Genomic DNA, 13,936 nt, shown 5'->3' on the forward strand with positions numbered 1-13,936 from the left:
CTGAAAATGAAGACCAATTACAGAAAAATCTACACATATTGAACAAAACAATAGAACAGTATGACATGAAAATCTCAATAAATAAAATGAAATCAATAGCATTTCAAGGTAAAGAAATTAAAAGATGCAAACAAGTCATCCACAACAAAGTAATAGAACAAGTGAACAAATTTAAATATCTAGGAAATTACATAAGCCCCCAATGGAGAAATCGACATTGCATATAAAAAGCAAAAATTCCTAGCAGACATTGGAACTTTGAATAGACACTTCAGTAAACAGATGCCTAGAACAACCAAATAAAACTATATAAAATAATATCCAAACCAATTCTGAAATGTGGCATTGAAACATGGATTTGGGGAGAACGAGATAAAAGACAAGTGGTGGAACAAGCAGAAATGAAGTTCCTAAGAAAACAGTTATCCATAATTAACATAACAGAAGACATCACATACTATAGAAAGAATGAATGAGGACAGATGGCCAAATATTGCTCGGAAATATAAACCCCAAAAGGACACTGATCAAGAGGAAGACCCAGGAAGAGATGGGCAGAAGATATTTTAAACCCTTGAAATGTTACAGGCAAACAATTGCCTGATACGGGAAGCCAAGAAGAAGATTAATATAATTGTAGATATCTTGTTAAATTTAGGTTGTTTTAAAAATGGTACCAGAAACTCTTAAGAACAAAGCACAAGTTAGCAATGCTGCCAGAGATAGAAACCATTGTGCAACTCAGCAGAAGCATTGCAGCACAGTTGCCGAAGATATCAATGAAGATCACCTAGCACTTGAAATATCCCAATTAAAACAAATTACCAGATAACTGAATTTGAAGTCGCCAAAAGAGTCACTACTTCAAGCTTCCTAGGAGCAAAAATTAAAGATATGGCAAATGTAATAGAGAAACAGAAATTAAAGGAGGCTATTAGCTTATTATCTAGATATGACAGAATTGTAAGAAAGAGAATTATGCTACAAATGATTGAATACACAAGCTGTGTATGCAGAAGAATTGGATGCGAGTTTTCTTGCTTTTTTTTAAATGTGTAGAATGAGTTTGATGGTAGAAAAGATTTAAATAAGAGGATAGCATGCACTCAAATAGATATGACATGAGAAATCTGGAGAAATTATTCATTGGGTTGAGACCTAATGCAGAGTCAGGTAAAGTAGATCATCATGGAAGGAATGGTGAGAATATGCAAATATTATATTGATATGAATGTCATTGAGTATGGTTACAAATACGATAAAGGAGTGGAAATTTACATGTTGGGTTCAGACTTTTTGATTGTGTCTGTGGATGAAAAAACTGTGCCAAGCAGACTGTAGATGTAAGTATAGGAAAGAAGCTAGAAGGCAACTTTTTATGTCTACAAACACATGCAAAAAGCATCAGAAACAAAACAGTAGAGTGTGTTGGCATGGTGAATGTGTTTTGCCTAAGATTATTGGCATTAGTGGAACCTAGTTATCAGTCAGATGTAACTGGAATAGAGAGTAAAGGGTATAGTATTTTTAGGAAACAATAGAAAATGGAGAGGGGGGGGGGATACTACTAATGATACCAAACTTTCTGCCCAGCAGCGGTGTTGCGTACCCATTTCAGTTGGGTGTGCTGTCATGTGGGTTATGCAACACGCTACAAATTTCACGTCAATTTGACCGTATGCATGGGTGTGTGTCCACAGAAAATTTTCTGTAGGGGGGGAAGCTTGGAGACAAATACACCAATAAACAAATACAATCAATAAAGTATTCAGAATTAATACAGTTTTTAGCACAATTTCATATATAAAAAATTGACCAGCATATTTTATTAAAAAAACTAACAAGTAAAATAATATTAAATTACATACACTTACCTTTTAAAAATGTATCTTCTGTTTAAATTTGTTTCACTATAAATTTACACTTCACTCAGTGATGACTCACTAGACACAGAAGGCAAAAAAACTGGTTTCGCTGTTCAAAAATCAGAAAAAGATGAACCAAAAACAGGAACACGTGTTTTATTGCTGCAATAAAACACGTAATCTATGGCTATCTCGCCGTGGGCAGAAACAGGCCAACTCATAATAAAATTTTAAGACAGACAAAGCTTTCCATGGTCGAGGGTTTAAGGTTACATACCTCAATCAATTTTACGATTATAATTTGTGAAATTTTTTACTCGAGGCCGTGGGGGTTCTCCGTTTGGCCCCCTCCCTCTGCAGACGCCCATGACCGTATGATTGCATTTTTATCGATGTATGAAAATCTTGAGAGTGCATAGTGCATCAGCGCTCATCTTAATTGGTCCAATGCAAAATTAATTGCAGGATAACTCTGAATACTTGTGTAGAGTGGGGGGAACAATCTCTTTGTTTTAAGATTTATTAGAAAACAACAATGAAGGAGAATGCTATAGTTGGCTGGTATATTTGAAATACTCAAAGATGAAAATATGTGAACCATCATTTATAAGACATGTTAGAATAGCAAATGAAAAGAAAGAATAAATGTGAGTAGAAATACTTTCATTAATGGTAAAAGAATTATTAATAATTAACATTTGTGATGTGTGTGTCCTATAAGTTGCTGGGTAGAGTGAATAGCACGATCCTATAAAGTCTAGACATAATAAGTGAATTTATGATGGTATAATTAAAAAAAAAAAAAACTTACAAGGAGACAGAGAATGGCAGGAATAAATATCATTTGATTGAATTGCAAATCATCTCGTAAAATTTGTTGCACGTTATGTGTGTTTCTCTGGTTTGTGTATATTTCGTTTTGTTTACCAAGAAATTTCTTTTGTTTACTGAGACTCAGTACACATAAGATCCGATCATTATCGGAATTATCCACACTTTCGAGAGTCCTACATTCATCAGTTTTTTTTGTTTTTTTTTTTTAGTATCAGAGGTTCTCCTGTCTTATCAATCTCACATATGCTGGTATTTTGTAGATCAACAACGTCTTATAATACACAGAATATTCATTTTTATTCAGGAATAGATTTTTTTTTACTGTCTGTTGTTTTCGAAGACTAGAATAAAAATGTGTGTATACCGTTAAAAAACTTTGCAACCTCAACAGATGCTATACTGCATAGCAAGAGAAACATTTAGGTTTTTTTCTCCTAACACCCACTATCAAATTTTCAATTCCAGAAAACATGTGTAACAGCTGTTTGTAATACAGCCATCAGATACAGAAAGCGCTCAACTCATAACAAGTGACAATATTCAATTGGATTCGTTGACACAATAATCAATCACAGCTGCTAGGTGAGCTCAAAATGTTAGCTCACCCAGTCTCGCCTTCTCATGGTTTAAAAATACTAAAACGCTAAGAATTTGACCTACTGCACCCTCTTTGCATCTTTTCAAAGGGCTCAAAGGCGTATGCAATTTTAAAGCAAACCCGGGCTATTAACACAAATGTGATGCAATGTTTATGCATCGAAAAGTGCCCTCTTCATGAAGCACTAATGCTTTATTACCCTCATGAAGAGGACAATGAAGCATTAGTATATTGTGTTCAATTTTAGGAGTCACATGAAGTACAAACAATTGGGGGTTTTTAACGGGAATAAATGCAAAAATATAATATCGGTGATATTGATATTTCGTGGATGAGCACCACACCTAGCACACCCGGAATATTCGCCCCTGCTGTCCAGATAGGATAGAAACTTGTTAAGGCAATATAATGTCCCAAATAGAAATGAGTTTGAGCCTAACAGAATAAAATATATGGTGGGATGTTGCTACATACCTGGTGGATGTTGCAGGAGATGATGAAATGCATTACCAAATTACCCTAATGGTATTAAAGTGAGCAATTATTATGGGTGACTTAAATCATTCAAACCTGAATTGGCTAGAAGAGTAATTTCATAAGAATGAGGAAGAATTTATTGAGCTGTTGCAGGACAACTTTTTCAACCACCATATAAAAGAAGGAACTTGAAACTCAAACAGTGTTATGACTTAGCATCAAAAGGGGTCTCACAGTTAAGAATGTGAATGTTTAGCCATCCAATTGTGAAAGTTGTCATGCCATAATATCCTGGGAAGTAGCTAAGTATATGGATGCCAATTAGGACAGGTTACTACAAAGCTGGAAATTATGAAAACTCAGGAGATGGTATCAGTTAATGAATGGGATACCAGCAATGCATGAGAAACTTTGAAAAAAATGCTTAAATGAGGTAGGATCTTAATGTGTTCCTAATGTTAGTACAACAAATAGAGTGGGAGTGAAATGGATGTAAGAGTGAGAGGAGTTCTTCTCAAGTAGCTTCTCCAATTTGGAGGTTAAAAGTCCTCAACTGCTTAAGTAAAATGGTTGCATCTCAATAAAGAATGCATGCAGTATTGAATTGATTATTTGTTTTTCTTAAATGTGATTTCCATTAACAAAAAAATTATATATAGTACCTTAATACTTTGGGTGAGATAATCTGGAAGCCTATTCTACAAACCAAACAGCAAGTGTTTGCAAAGTCACTCCGGTTCTCCAAGAAGCAATGTGGAAGTCTTGCACTAGGCAATGAAATTTATCTTCTCCCTAAAGACATTCACACATCCATATGTGTGGTAGGATTAAAATCCACAGCTAGCTGGCCTGAAAGGAGTAGAGATGCTGCTATCTACTTAATCAGGCCAGTAATTAACTGCTGTCAATGACCTCCCCAATTCCACAATACATGATTTATTTGCATGAAAGATCTCATTCAGTTTATGACGACCTGGTAATACTGTAATCTAGAATTTATCAGACCACATAGGTAATGCAATTTGAAATTCTGATAATTGACGGGTCAGAGAAATGAAATACAATTACATGACGCTGTACCAGAAGTTGCTTGACGTGTAGGGATTGGTTAATTGAAATGTGGTTAATTCAAATTGGTTAATTTAAAAGTCAGATAAATGATTACTATAATTCCAATACTTTGAATTTTTGCTCCATATGGCAGCTCTCCTGTGTTTTGTGTTTGGAATCTTGTAAATTTGCAATACTTAGAATAAAAATCAGTTCTTGTTCCTGTTAAATGAGGTTTGATTGCTTACTATTCCTGAAAGGCTTATGAAATAGAAGAATTTGTAAGCAATCAGTATTTAAGATTTATTTATAGGTCGAAAAAAGGCTTAGAAAAATTTCCTCTAGTCGCCGACTAGACTCGAAACCAAGTCTTCCTTCGTGCGGCCAAGCGCCGTGGCTGGCAAACGCCACATCCACTGAGCAACACAGGCTCTTAGCCGCACGAAGGAAGACTTGGTTTCGAGTCTAGTCGGCGACTAGAGGAAAATTTTCTAAGCCTTTTTTCAACCGGTTCCAGAGTTAGTCGATCTCTGGCACGGGCAAGCAGGTTTTTCCTCCCGGAAACTCGGGTTTTTCGTCCTGTAAACTCAAGAAAATCGACCGTAGAACCCACATTATTTCAGACATTAAATATATTGTGTTAGGGTTAGGGACCAGGAAATGATGGCACATTTGAGCTGTCTCTCTTCACTGAGTACCGCTTAATTAGTGATAGCCTTGGGCCATCTATCTCTGATTGGTATCAGTGGAGATTGAACTGCCCACTCAGTCTCCAAAAGTTAGATAGGGCTAAATGGCCTCGCCTACTCCCCGTATACGGGAATAAAAAGGCGTTAGCTGATTTTTTTTTTTTTTTTTTTAAGTAAATATTAAGCCTATAATTAAATACATACTTATATACTTACATCTATTTGGATAATTTTGTCCAAAAGAAGTTCTAAAATATTTCGTCTGTAACATGGCATGTATGAACAAATATCTAAAAGATTTCCAACATAATTCAAGTGTGTCTCAGAATCCTTTCTTATATACGGAAAATGGTCAGCCAGTAATGGAAACAGCAAAGATGGAGTTCTGTGAAAATGGGTTGTATAAACAACTATAAAATATATTTCTTTATTGTTATATATATATATATATATATATATATATATATATATATAAAAACTATAAAAATAAAATTTAATCAATATTGTAAATATGTAACAATCACAGTAATAATTAAAAGAATCATTCAGTAAAAGGATTTAGGAGACAAGTTTCAAATGGCTGCAAAGACAACTAAAATTAAAATTCAGAATTACTTTTAGTTAATGAAATGTTTCTGAAAGACTAAAAAATATTATTATTTGACACCTCCATGGAGTCCAAGGACTCATCGAGGAAGGACACCTGCTCTACAACTCTGTCTCCACCATTCAATCACCAACTTAACGCAACTATACCAACGTCATCTACTGCTGACCACCACTGGTATTTCCACAGACAATCACAAATATTCATGCCCATGGCAGGATTCAAATCCACAGCCACACTGGATATGCTATCCACTCGGCCAACCAGGCAGGTGTTATTGTCATTTATATTGCAATTTATATTAAAATATTGATAAAAATGTTAATACAATTTCAACAAATGAAAAACACTCAATTACAATGGGTGTAGACAGACAAAACAAGACGCTAAAGCTTCTATGCCAAATTCAATTGAATACAATGGAAATCTCAAAAATTACTTCACTAGTTTAACTTTCCAAGAAAAGTCCAAAAGGTAGGTGATACTCAAGGTGATCACAATTTGCTGTGATTTACAAGCGGCAGAATTGCTAATGTTTAACAATAGTGAATAACTAAACTTGATAAAAAAATTAAAAAAATAAAAAAAGTTTCCGAAATTTCAGGTAAACACAAAATAATTAAAATGGATCAAGTTTATGTGATGGTTAATAGCAGCACAATTTTAGGTCTAATGACAAAGATAAAAAACAAGTACCATATTTACTCGAATACAACTCGTCCTTGCGTATATTTTGCACCTCTGTTTTTACTTCATAAAAAAGAAATTTAAACATTTCAATATACAGTTCGCACACAAAAAATAGTATAAAACTTTAAAAATAGACAGTGAATGTTGTGCCAGTTTCAGATATTTTGGAATTCAGTTAAAGAGAATCAGCATTTCAACTCAACAATCGTCGGTTGCCTTTGTCGTTGAGTTGCATGATCTTCTGTTAATACTGCACCAATCATATGCATAGAGATGGAGCCAACCAGTAGAAGAAATTTGGGAGTGAGAGCATTGACTTTTACTCGATCTTGGATCGAGGGAGACAGGGGGGAGGGGGGGGTTAAGATTAAAAGACCATCATTAGAACTGTTGTACAACTAGATTTTGAGAGCCTGGGATGTGATTTTGCCAGAAATAATTTAATTATAGAAGCATCGTTCTAAAGTTTCAAATATATCGCATGATTAACGTGAGCTGCCAGTTGTGTAAAGAGCATTGATAATTAAAATTTGAATGCATTCATTTTATAAAAGAGCCTGTGTAGCTCAGTGGAAGTGGTGCTTGCACTTCTCAGTACTAAACCACCTGAAGATAGACTTAAGTTCAAGTCTAGTCACTGACCAGAGGAACTTTTTTTAAGCCTTTTTTTTCAACTGGGTTCCTGAGTTAGTTGATCTCTGGCACAGGCAAGCGAGTTTTTTCACACGGAAAATCAGGTTTATCGTCCCATAAACAAGAAAATCGACCGTAGAACCCACAATATTTTTAGACATTAAAAATATTGTGTTAGGATTAGGCACCATGAGATGGCAGCCCTTGTTAGCCATATAATAAATTTAGTTTAATCCTTCATCCAAGTGTAAGCAAACAAAGTTTGCACCTAAAGTATCTTCAGGACTGATGCAACTCATGATAAAGGTGGACTAAGCTCTCATCGCTACTTGCCTTAGTATCTCACATAATGCAAAGCACATCTCCTTGCGGAGATGTATAATGCTATGCATTAAGGAAGGGCAACTACCCAAACCAATTCCAAACTTTATTGAGGTCTTGTCAGTGGGAGCCAGACCCAGAGGTGGAAGTAATGGAGAAGTCATATTTATCTAAACGCATTGCCAAAAGGTGTACCGCTTTATTATTAAATTACTCTGGATTCAGAGAAAGATGTTGGAAGTTTTTTCCCACTTGGTTAGACTATAATAAATTTAGTTTAATCCTTTATCCAAGTGTAAGCAAACAAAGTTTGTCCCTGAAGTATCTTCAGGACTGAGGCAACTTGTGGTAGAGGTGGACCAAGCTTCCATCACTACTTGTCTTAGTAACGCCCATAATGCAAAGCACATCTTCTTGTGGAGATGTATAAAGCATAAGTTTCAAATGGGAGGACCTCATCATCAAAGACATAAATACAGCCACTCCAGAACAGCTAAAGGGTATTTTAAACCTGAACGAGGAAGAAATTGTAGTACTGTATAACACTTTAGCCCAGCCAGCAAAAGACGAAGTATTAGGTTTCTTTTCATGGGTTTCGCATCACACAGGAGGGGTCGGCCTGATTAAACCCAAGCTGCAAAGGCTTACACTGAGGCGGTGCAGCTCCATGTGAACTGCATCACTCGTGCCAGGTTCTTCCCCTATTTTTCACTTTACTTGGTTACATTTCAATATTTATCACAGTTCTCCTTCATGGTTATTCCAGTTTTTTTTTTTTTTTTTTTGGTTTATCTAGTCAGTCAAATTAAGATTTTTATTTTAGGACAGGTGTGAGAAGATGACGTCTATAGACCATTTAGCCACAAACTTTTGGTTACACAGCTGAACAGGTTGACTGAAGCCTTTTTATTACCTCCTATCATCCTCTAGCTTTCTATTTCTTCCACCATCACTACTTGCTGACTTTCAGCACTCTTTTACACCCCAAATGCCGATGATGAGACATGAACTCCCAAAATATAAAGATTGAAACCGGTCCTGGTAGTGGCCCTTCCCTTAATTGATATGGTACAAAGTGCCTTAGACGATAGAAATATAAGATCTGATAATGTTGGAGTCTTGACAAGTAACAGACTGATTTGGAGAAAAATTGTAGATAGGAAGTTAGTAATAATGTAAATTTTTCATGTAGTACTATCATATCCTATACACCCCTTGAAGGTACATGTCAGGAATTTGATGATGATGATAATAATAATGAAAAAAATATCTCAAAATTCTGGATGGATTAACACTGGAGCTTCCAATAATGCAAAATTTAAGGAATCATCTTCTCCCATCTAAATCTGATTGCTTTTTTGTTAAATTAACCCAAGTTCTTAGTTATTCAGAGCAATGTAGAATGAACTTAAGATAAACATTTATCAAGCAAACATCTCTTAGGATTTGTCTTACTGTTTTCAGAGGTTTAGAAGACAGTATGATATTTATATTAGACTGAGTAAAAATAGTAAAAATTATTTCCGCTTCACTAACTTTATAAGGAAAAAGGAAGCCTCCACATCTCAGTCAGTATAAATGAGGCCCTATGGTTGGAAATACCTCGGTTTGATTCCTGTCAGTGATGTGGGAAACCTTTATCTGATCTCTTTTGATGAAAGGTGAGTTAGTCTGTCTCATATAGAGGTAGGGGGTATTTTCACCCTGAAACTCTGCTTGTTTGTTTCCCAGAAGAGGCAAACCAAACCTTATGAACACACGCATTTACAGACATAGAACACTAATGGAAAAAAATTGATCTATCTATTCAGTGGGATTTCCAGTTTAGAATTGTAATAAGCCATGAAGCCTAATACGTAACCTTAACAGGCCACTAGGCCTAATTAAAGGAAGAAGAGATAAGAAAAAAGGAACTGACATTTTAAGCACTTCATCTAGAAAGAAATTTCAGTATGACAATTTTCTGAGATTAGGTCGTTTGAGTATATTACGAAGGCTATCTTGTAAACAAGAAATTTTTTACCTAACATATCTGACATAAAAGAGTTCGTAATGAGTCTTTCTCAAGAAACAAGTTTCTTGAGAAAGATTTAGTTTGCTGTTTCTTGAGAAAGACTACATAATTGACACTTGCACTTCTGCCATTTGGTTGTGAGAGCCAAGTTTTTTCTTCCTTAATAGAATCTGTAAATACCCAGAGTGAAGGTCATCTCATCCGTATATATTTTCTTACTCCACTGGTAAGTATTCCAGAGACTGGAAATTGGCCTATATTTAACCAATTCCTAAGAAGGGCAAAAAATCACTACTGTCAAACTACCACCCTATCTCACTCACCTCAGGCCTATCCAAAGTAATGGATAGGCCTGAGGAGATAATCATCAATTCCCAACTTCTACACTACCTCAAAGATACCCAGCTAATAAACAACTACCAGTATGGATTCTGTCGCTGCTGATCAACAGGAGATCTTCTCACACCCATCTCTGGACAAATGCCATGGAGAAGTTAGGTGAATCTCAAGTGGTTGTACTTGAGATCTCCAAAGCTTTCGACCAGGTCTGGCACAAAGGCTTACTAAGCAAACTCCCATCATTTGGTCTGTCTCAGGACTTCTGCAGTTGGATTGCCAGCTTTGTCTGGACGGTTTATTATCCACTCACCCGTTCAATTAATACCAGGGTTCCACAAGGTTCTGTTCTCTCATCAACCCTCTTCCTTCTATATATCAATGACCTATTTCAGTTGACCTCCAACCCAATATGCAGTTTTGCAGATGACAGCACACTGCACTCCTCACTTTCACTTGATAAACCTTGCTCTACACAACTCACCTCAACTACCCTCAATTCTGATCTCCAAGCCATCCTCATATAACCTTGTCAGTTTCACTGACAGTAAACCCCAGTTCTGATATTTCTCATAAAAGAACCATTTTCTCCCAGTAATACCTTTGACAACCATTGAATTTTCAGAAAAGATAAGAGATTTCTCTTCTTGAAATCACCCTGACATCAAGCCTCATCTGGCATAACACAACACAACCATTGTATCCTCATCTTCTAAAAAACTAAGATTTCTCTTCTGCTCAAAATGTTACTTCACCTATAAGCAGCTGTTAACATTATACAAATTGCAAATCTGCCCAGCTATTGAATACTGCTGACATATGAGGTGACACCTCTAAATGCTTGACTCAATACAGAGGAGAGCAATTACTTATTAATGACCCATATCTCACCACTTTCGTACAGGCATTTGGTTTCTGCAATGTGTATCCTAAAAATACTTACGAGCCTCCATAACTCAGTCAGTATAGACAAATCCCTTTGGTTGGAAAGACCTGGGTTTGATTCCTGTCATTGACATGAGGAACCTTTATCTGGTCTTACCAATTATATATTTAGTTTAATCCTTTATCCAAGTGTAAGCAAACAAAGTTTGCGCCTGAAATATTTTCAGGACCAGGGCAACTCATGGCAAAGGTGGTATAACTTCTCATCACTTGCCTTAGTATCTCATAATGCAAAGCACATCTCCTTGCAGACATGTATAATGTTATGCATTAAAGAAAGGGTCACTAACTAGATTGGTTTCAACTTTTATTGAGGTTTCATCAGTGGCAGCCAGACCCAGCTGGTAATACAATCTTGTATCACCAGAGGTGGTGATACAAGAATATGAAAGTGGGATAATAAAGAACTAATTCAAAATGAAATAGTTTTTTTTTTTTCTTATAGAAAAACCTAATGGAAGTTAAGATAACATCTGCAAGGAGATGTGCTTTGCATTATGGGATACTAAGGCAAGTAATGAGAAGTTATACCACCTCTGCCAAGAGTTGCCCGAGTCCTGAAAATACTTCACGTGCAAACTTTGTTTGCTTACACTTGGATAAAGGATTACAGCAAATATATAATTGGTGGCATAGCCAAGTGAAAAAACTTCCAACTTTATCTGGTCTCTTTCAACAAAAGGTGGGTTGGCCAGTCTCATGTGGAGGTAGGGGTTTTTTCACCTGGAAACTGGTGTTTCATCCCTCAAAACAGCCAAACCAACCAGTAGAACACACACAATTTACAGACAAGAATATTTAGAGGCATGGGGTAACCACCTTATCCTCGTATTACAGTTGGGAGGTCCAAGGATACTCGGAAGGCTATGGGTGCTTAAATGCCTTTTAAAGCCACTGATGGATGGATAAATACAATGCAAATATTCATATGAAATAGCATCGATAATTCCCCTCACTCAGTACTAAGCCCGCTGTAACACGTACAGCTGCTGCCCAATATCCCTTCATTGTATCCCTTGAAACCCACAAAACAAGTTTCTTTTCCTCATTCATTTCTGATACCACTGTAAATTAAATACCAAGAAATTATATACTTGGATGCTTACATTGGATAAAGGATTAAACCAAGTGTATAATTTCTCGGTATCTAATTTATAACATAACCAAGTGGAAAAACTTCCTGCTACTGCTGTACTGTGGAACAGTTCCCCCTGCCCATGTATTTCTCAAGGAACACAATATACAGACTTTTGGATTAAACATCTTTTCTTTCCCAACCCACTAACCTCGTGTATGAGCTCAACATGAAAAAGAAAAAAAAGCTTACAGAAGTATTCTGTTTCTTGTAAACTAATTACTAATTCTTCAATTTTACACAAACACATGGAGAGAGAGAGACCAGTGGCTTGGGACTATCAATTTCTATCAGATCTAAAGCAAATCTTAATAACTTCCATTAAGTTTTTCAATAAGGGAAAAAAAAAAAAAAAAAAAAACGAACTATTTCATTTTGAATTACTTCTTTATTATCCCACTTTCATATTCTTGTAGCAAAATGATTAAAAACTTTCCATATATTTCACTGATATATTGATGCTGTTTCACATAGATGCCCAAGTAGAAAGTTGCACAAAATGTTCGGATGCATTCATATAAGATGGACAATATCTTAATTTTTGTGAAAAATATTTTGTGACCTATTTTGTGTAAAATAGGTTTGTGCAGTATAGGTGGTGCCTGTGGATAAGTAATGTTAAACTTGTGCTCCCACATTTTATCGTACTTGTGTTTTCTGTGCAAAATAAGCAGCAAATGGAAAAGTAACAGAAGGTACTAAGCAGTTGATTACTACAGTACAACTCTTAAGTACCCACAGTCCATTAAATCTGCTATATTTTACAACTAAAAAACAGCCACATGAAAGCGCTATGCCTACTGTGCAAAGTAAAGATGGCGGCCAACAACAGAAGACTACCTCAAGTCCCGTCAGCGTAGAGTCGCCGATCATCAACAAACCGAATAACATTACGAAGTGCCGCAGCTGTGAAACAGAAGTCAAAGAAAGGAAAAAAGGTATATTGTGCGATTTCTGTTGCAACTGGCTTCATATTTCCTGCGCGAAAATAAATGAATCTGCATACAAACTTTTTACCGATCTAAACCAGCCCTACTTCTGTATGACGTGCCTCCCTTCCATAAAACAAACACTAAACCTAGGCAAAAGAGTCAATAACCTCGAGCAACAGCTTAATACCATGATCAATACCTTCTCCTCCAAAATCGGAAAATTGGAAACAAAGCTCGAGATGCTCAACATCCAGCACCCAACCACAAGTGTGCCTGTGCCTGCTGAAGAGCTTCGTGAATTAATCACATCATCAGTACACGAATCGCTCGAGGTCGAAAATCGGAAACTCAACGCTGTTATCCTGAACTTTATGACGGAAAACGGTACATCCTTAAAAGAAGACGTCGGCAAACTTGCAGGAGAATGCAATTTCGACCCCAGATATATTGTCAAATGCCATCGTATCGGACCCATTAACAAAAGAAAGGACGGAACAAACTATCCACGTCTCGTGAAAGTGACCTGCGACTCACCAATAAATGCAATCAAATTTATAACAGTGATAAACAACAAGCTAAAGGACACATGCCCCCAGTAACGCATATGTGCTCGACTTGATTCAACCTTTGCAAAGAGAGAACAAAGACGCCAACTCTGTAGACAACTAAAAGATAAATGCCGAAATGGAGACAACAGTTGGGTAATAGATTACAAACAATCCAAACTAGTTCAAAAACCAAGTGACACCACTGCATAGGAAACGTGCAAGACCCTCGGGGTCGAATCCATGCCTAACAGAACCTTACCTT

At 36.3% G+C, this 13,936-nt stretch overlaps 1 protein-coding gene across 1 annotated transcript in view; it reads right to left on the minus strand.

Annotated features, from left to right (window-relative positions):
- The window catches only part of Tif-IA (RNA polymerase I-specific transcription initiation factor RRN3 homolog Tif-IA), a 308,793-nt gene that overhangs the window by 166,237 nt on the left and 128,620 nt on the right, over window positions 1-13,936 (minus strand). The window contains exon 6 of the mRNA XM_090397940.1: window positions 5,730-5,898. Within this exon, the coding sequence (XP_090254066.1) occupies window positions 5,730-5,898 (169 nt within the window). The remainder of the gene's footprint in view (window positions 1-5,729; window positions 5,899-13,936) is intronic.

This window comes from Typopeltis vanoorti, chromosome 9, assembly GCF_054136105.1.
Source record: "Typopeltis vanoorti isolate ZY-2024b chromosome 9, IOZ_Tvanoo_1.0, whole genome shotgun sequence".
Lineage (NCBI taxonomy): Eukaryota > Metazoa > Arthropoda > Arachnida > Uropygi > Thelyphonidae > Typopeltis > Typopeltis vanoorti.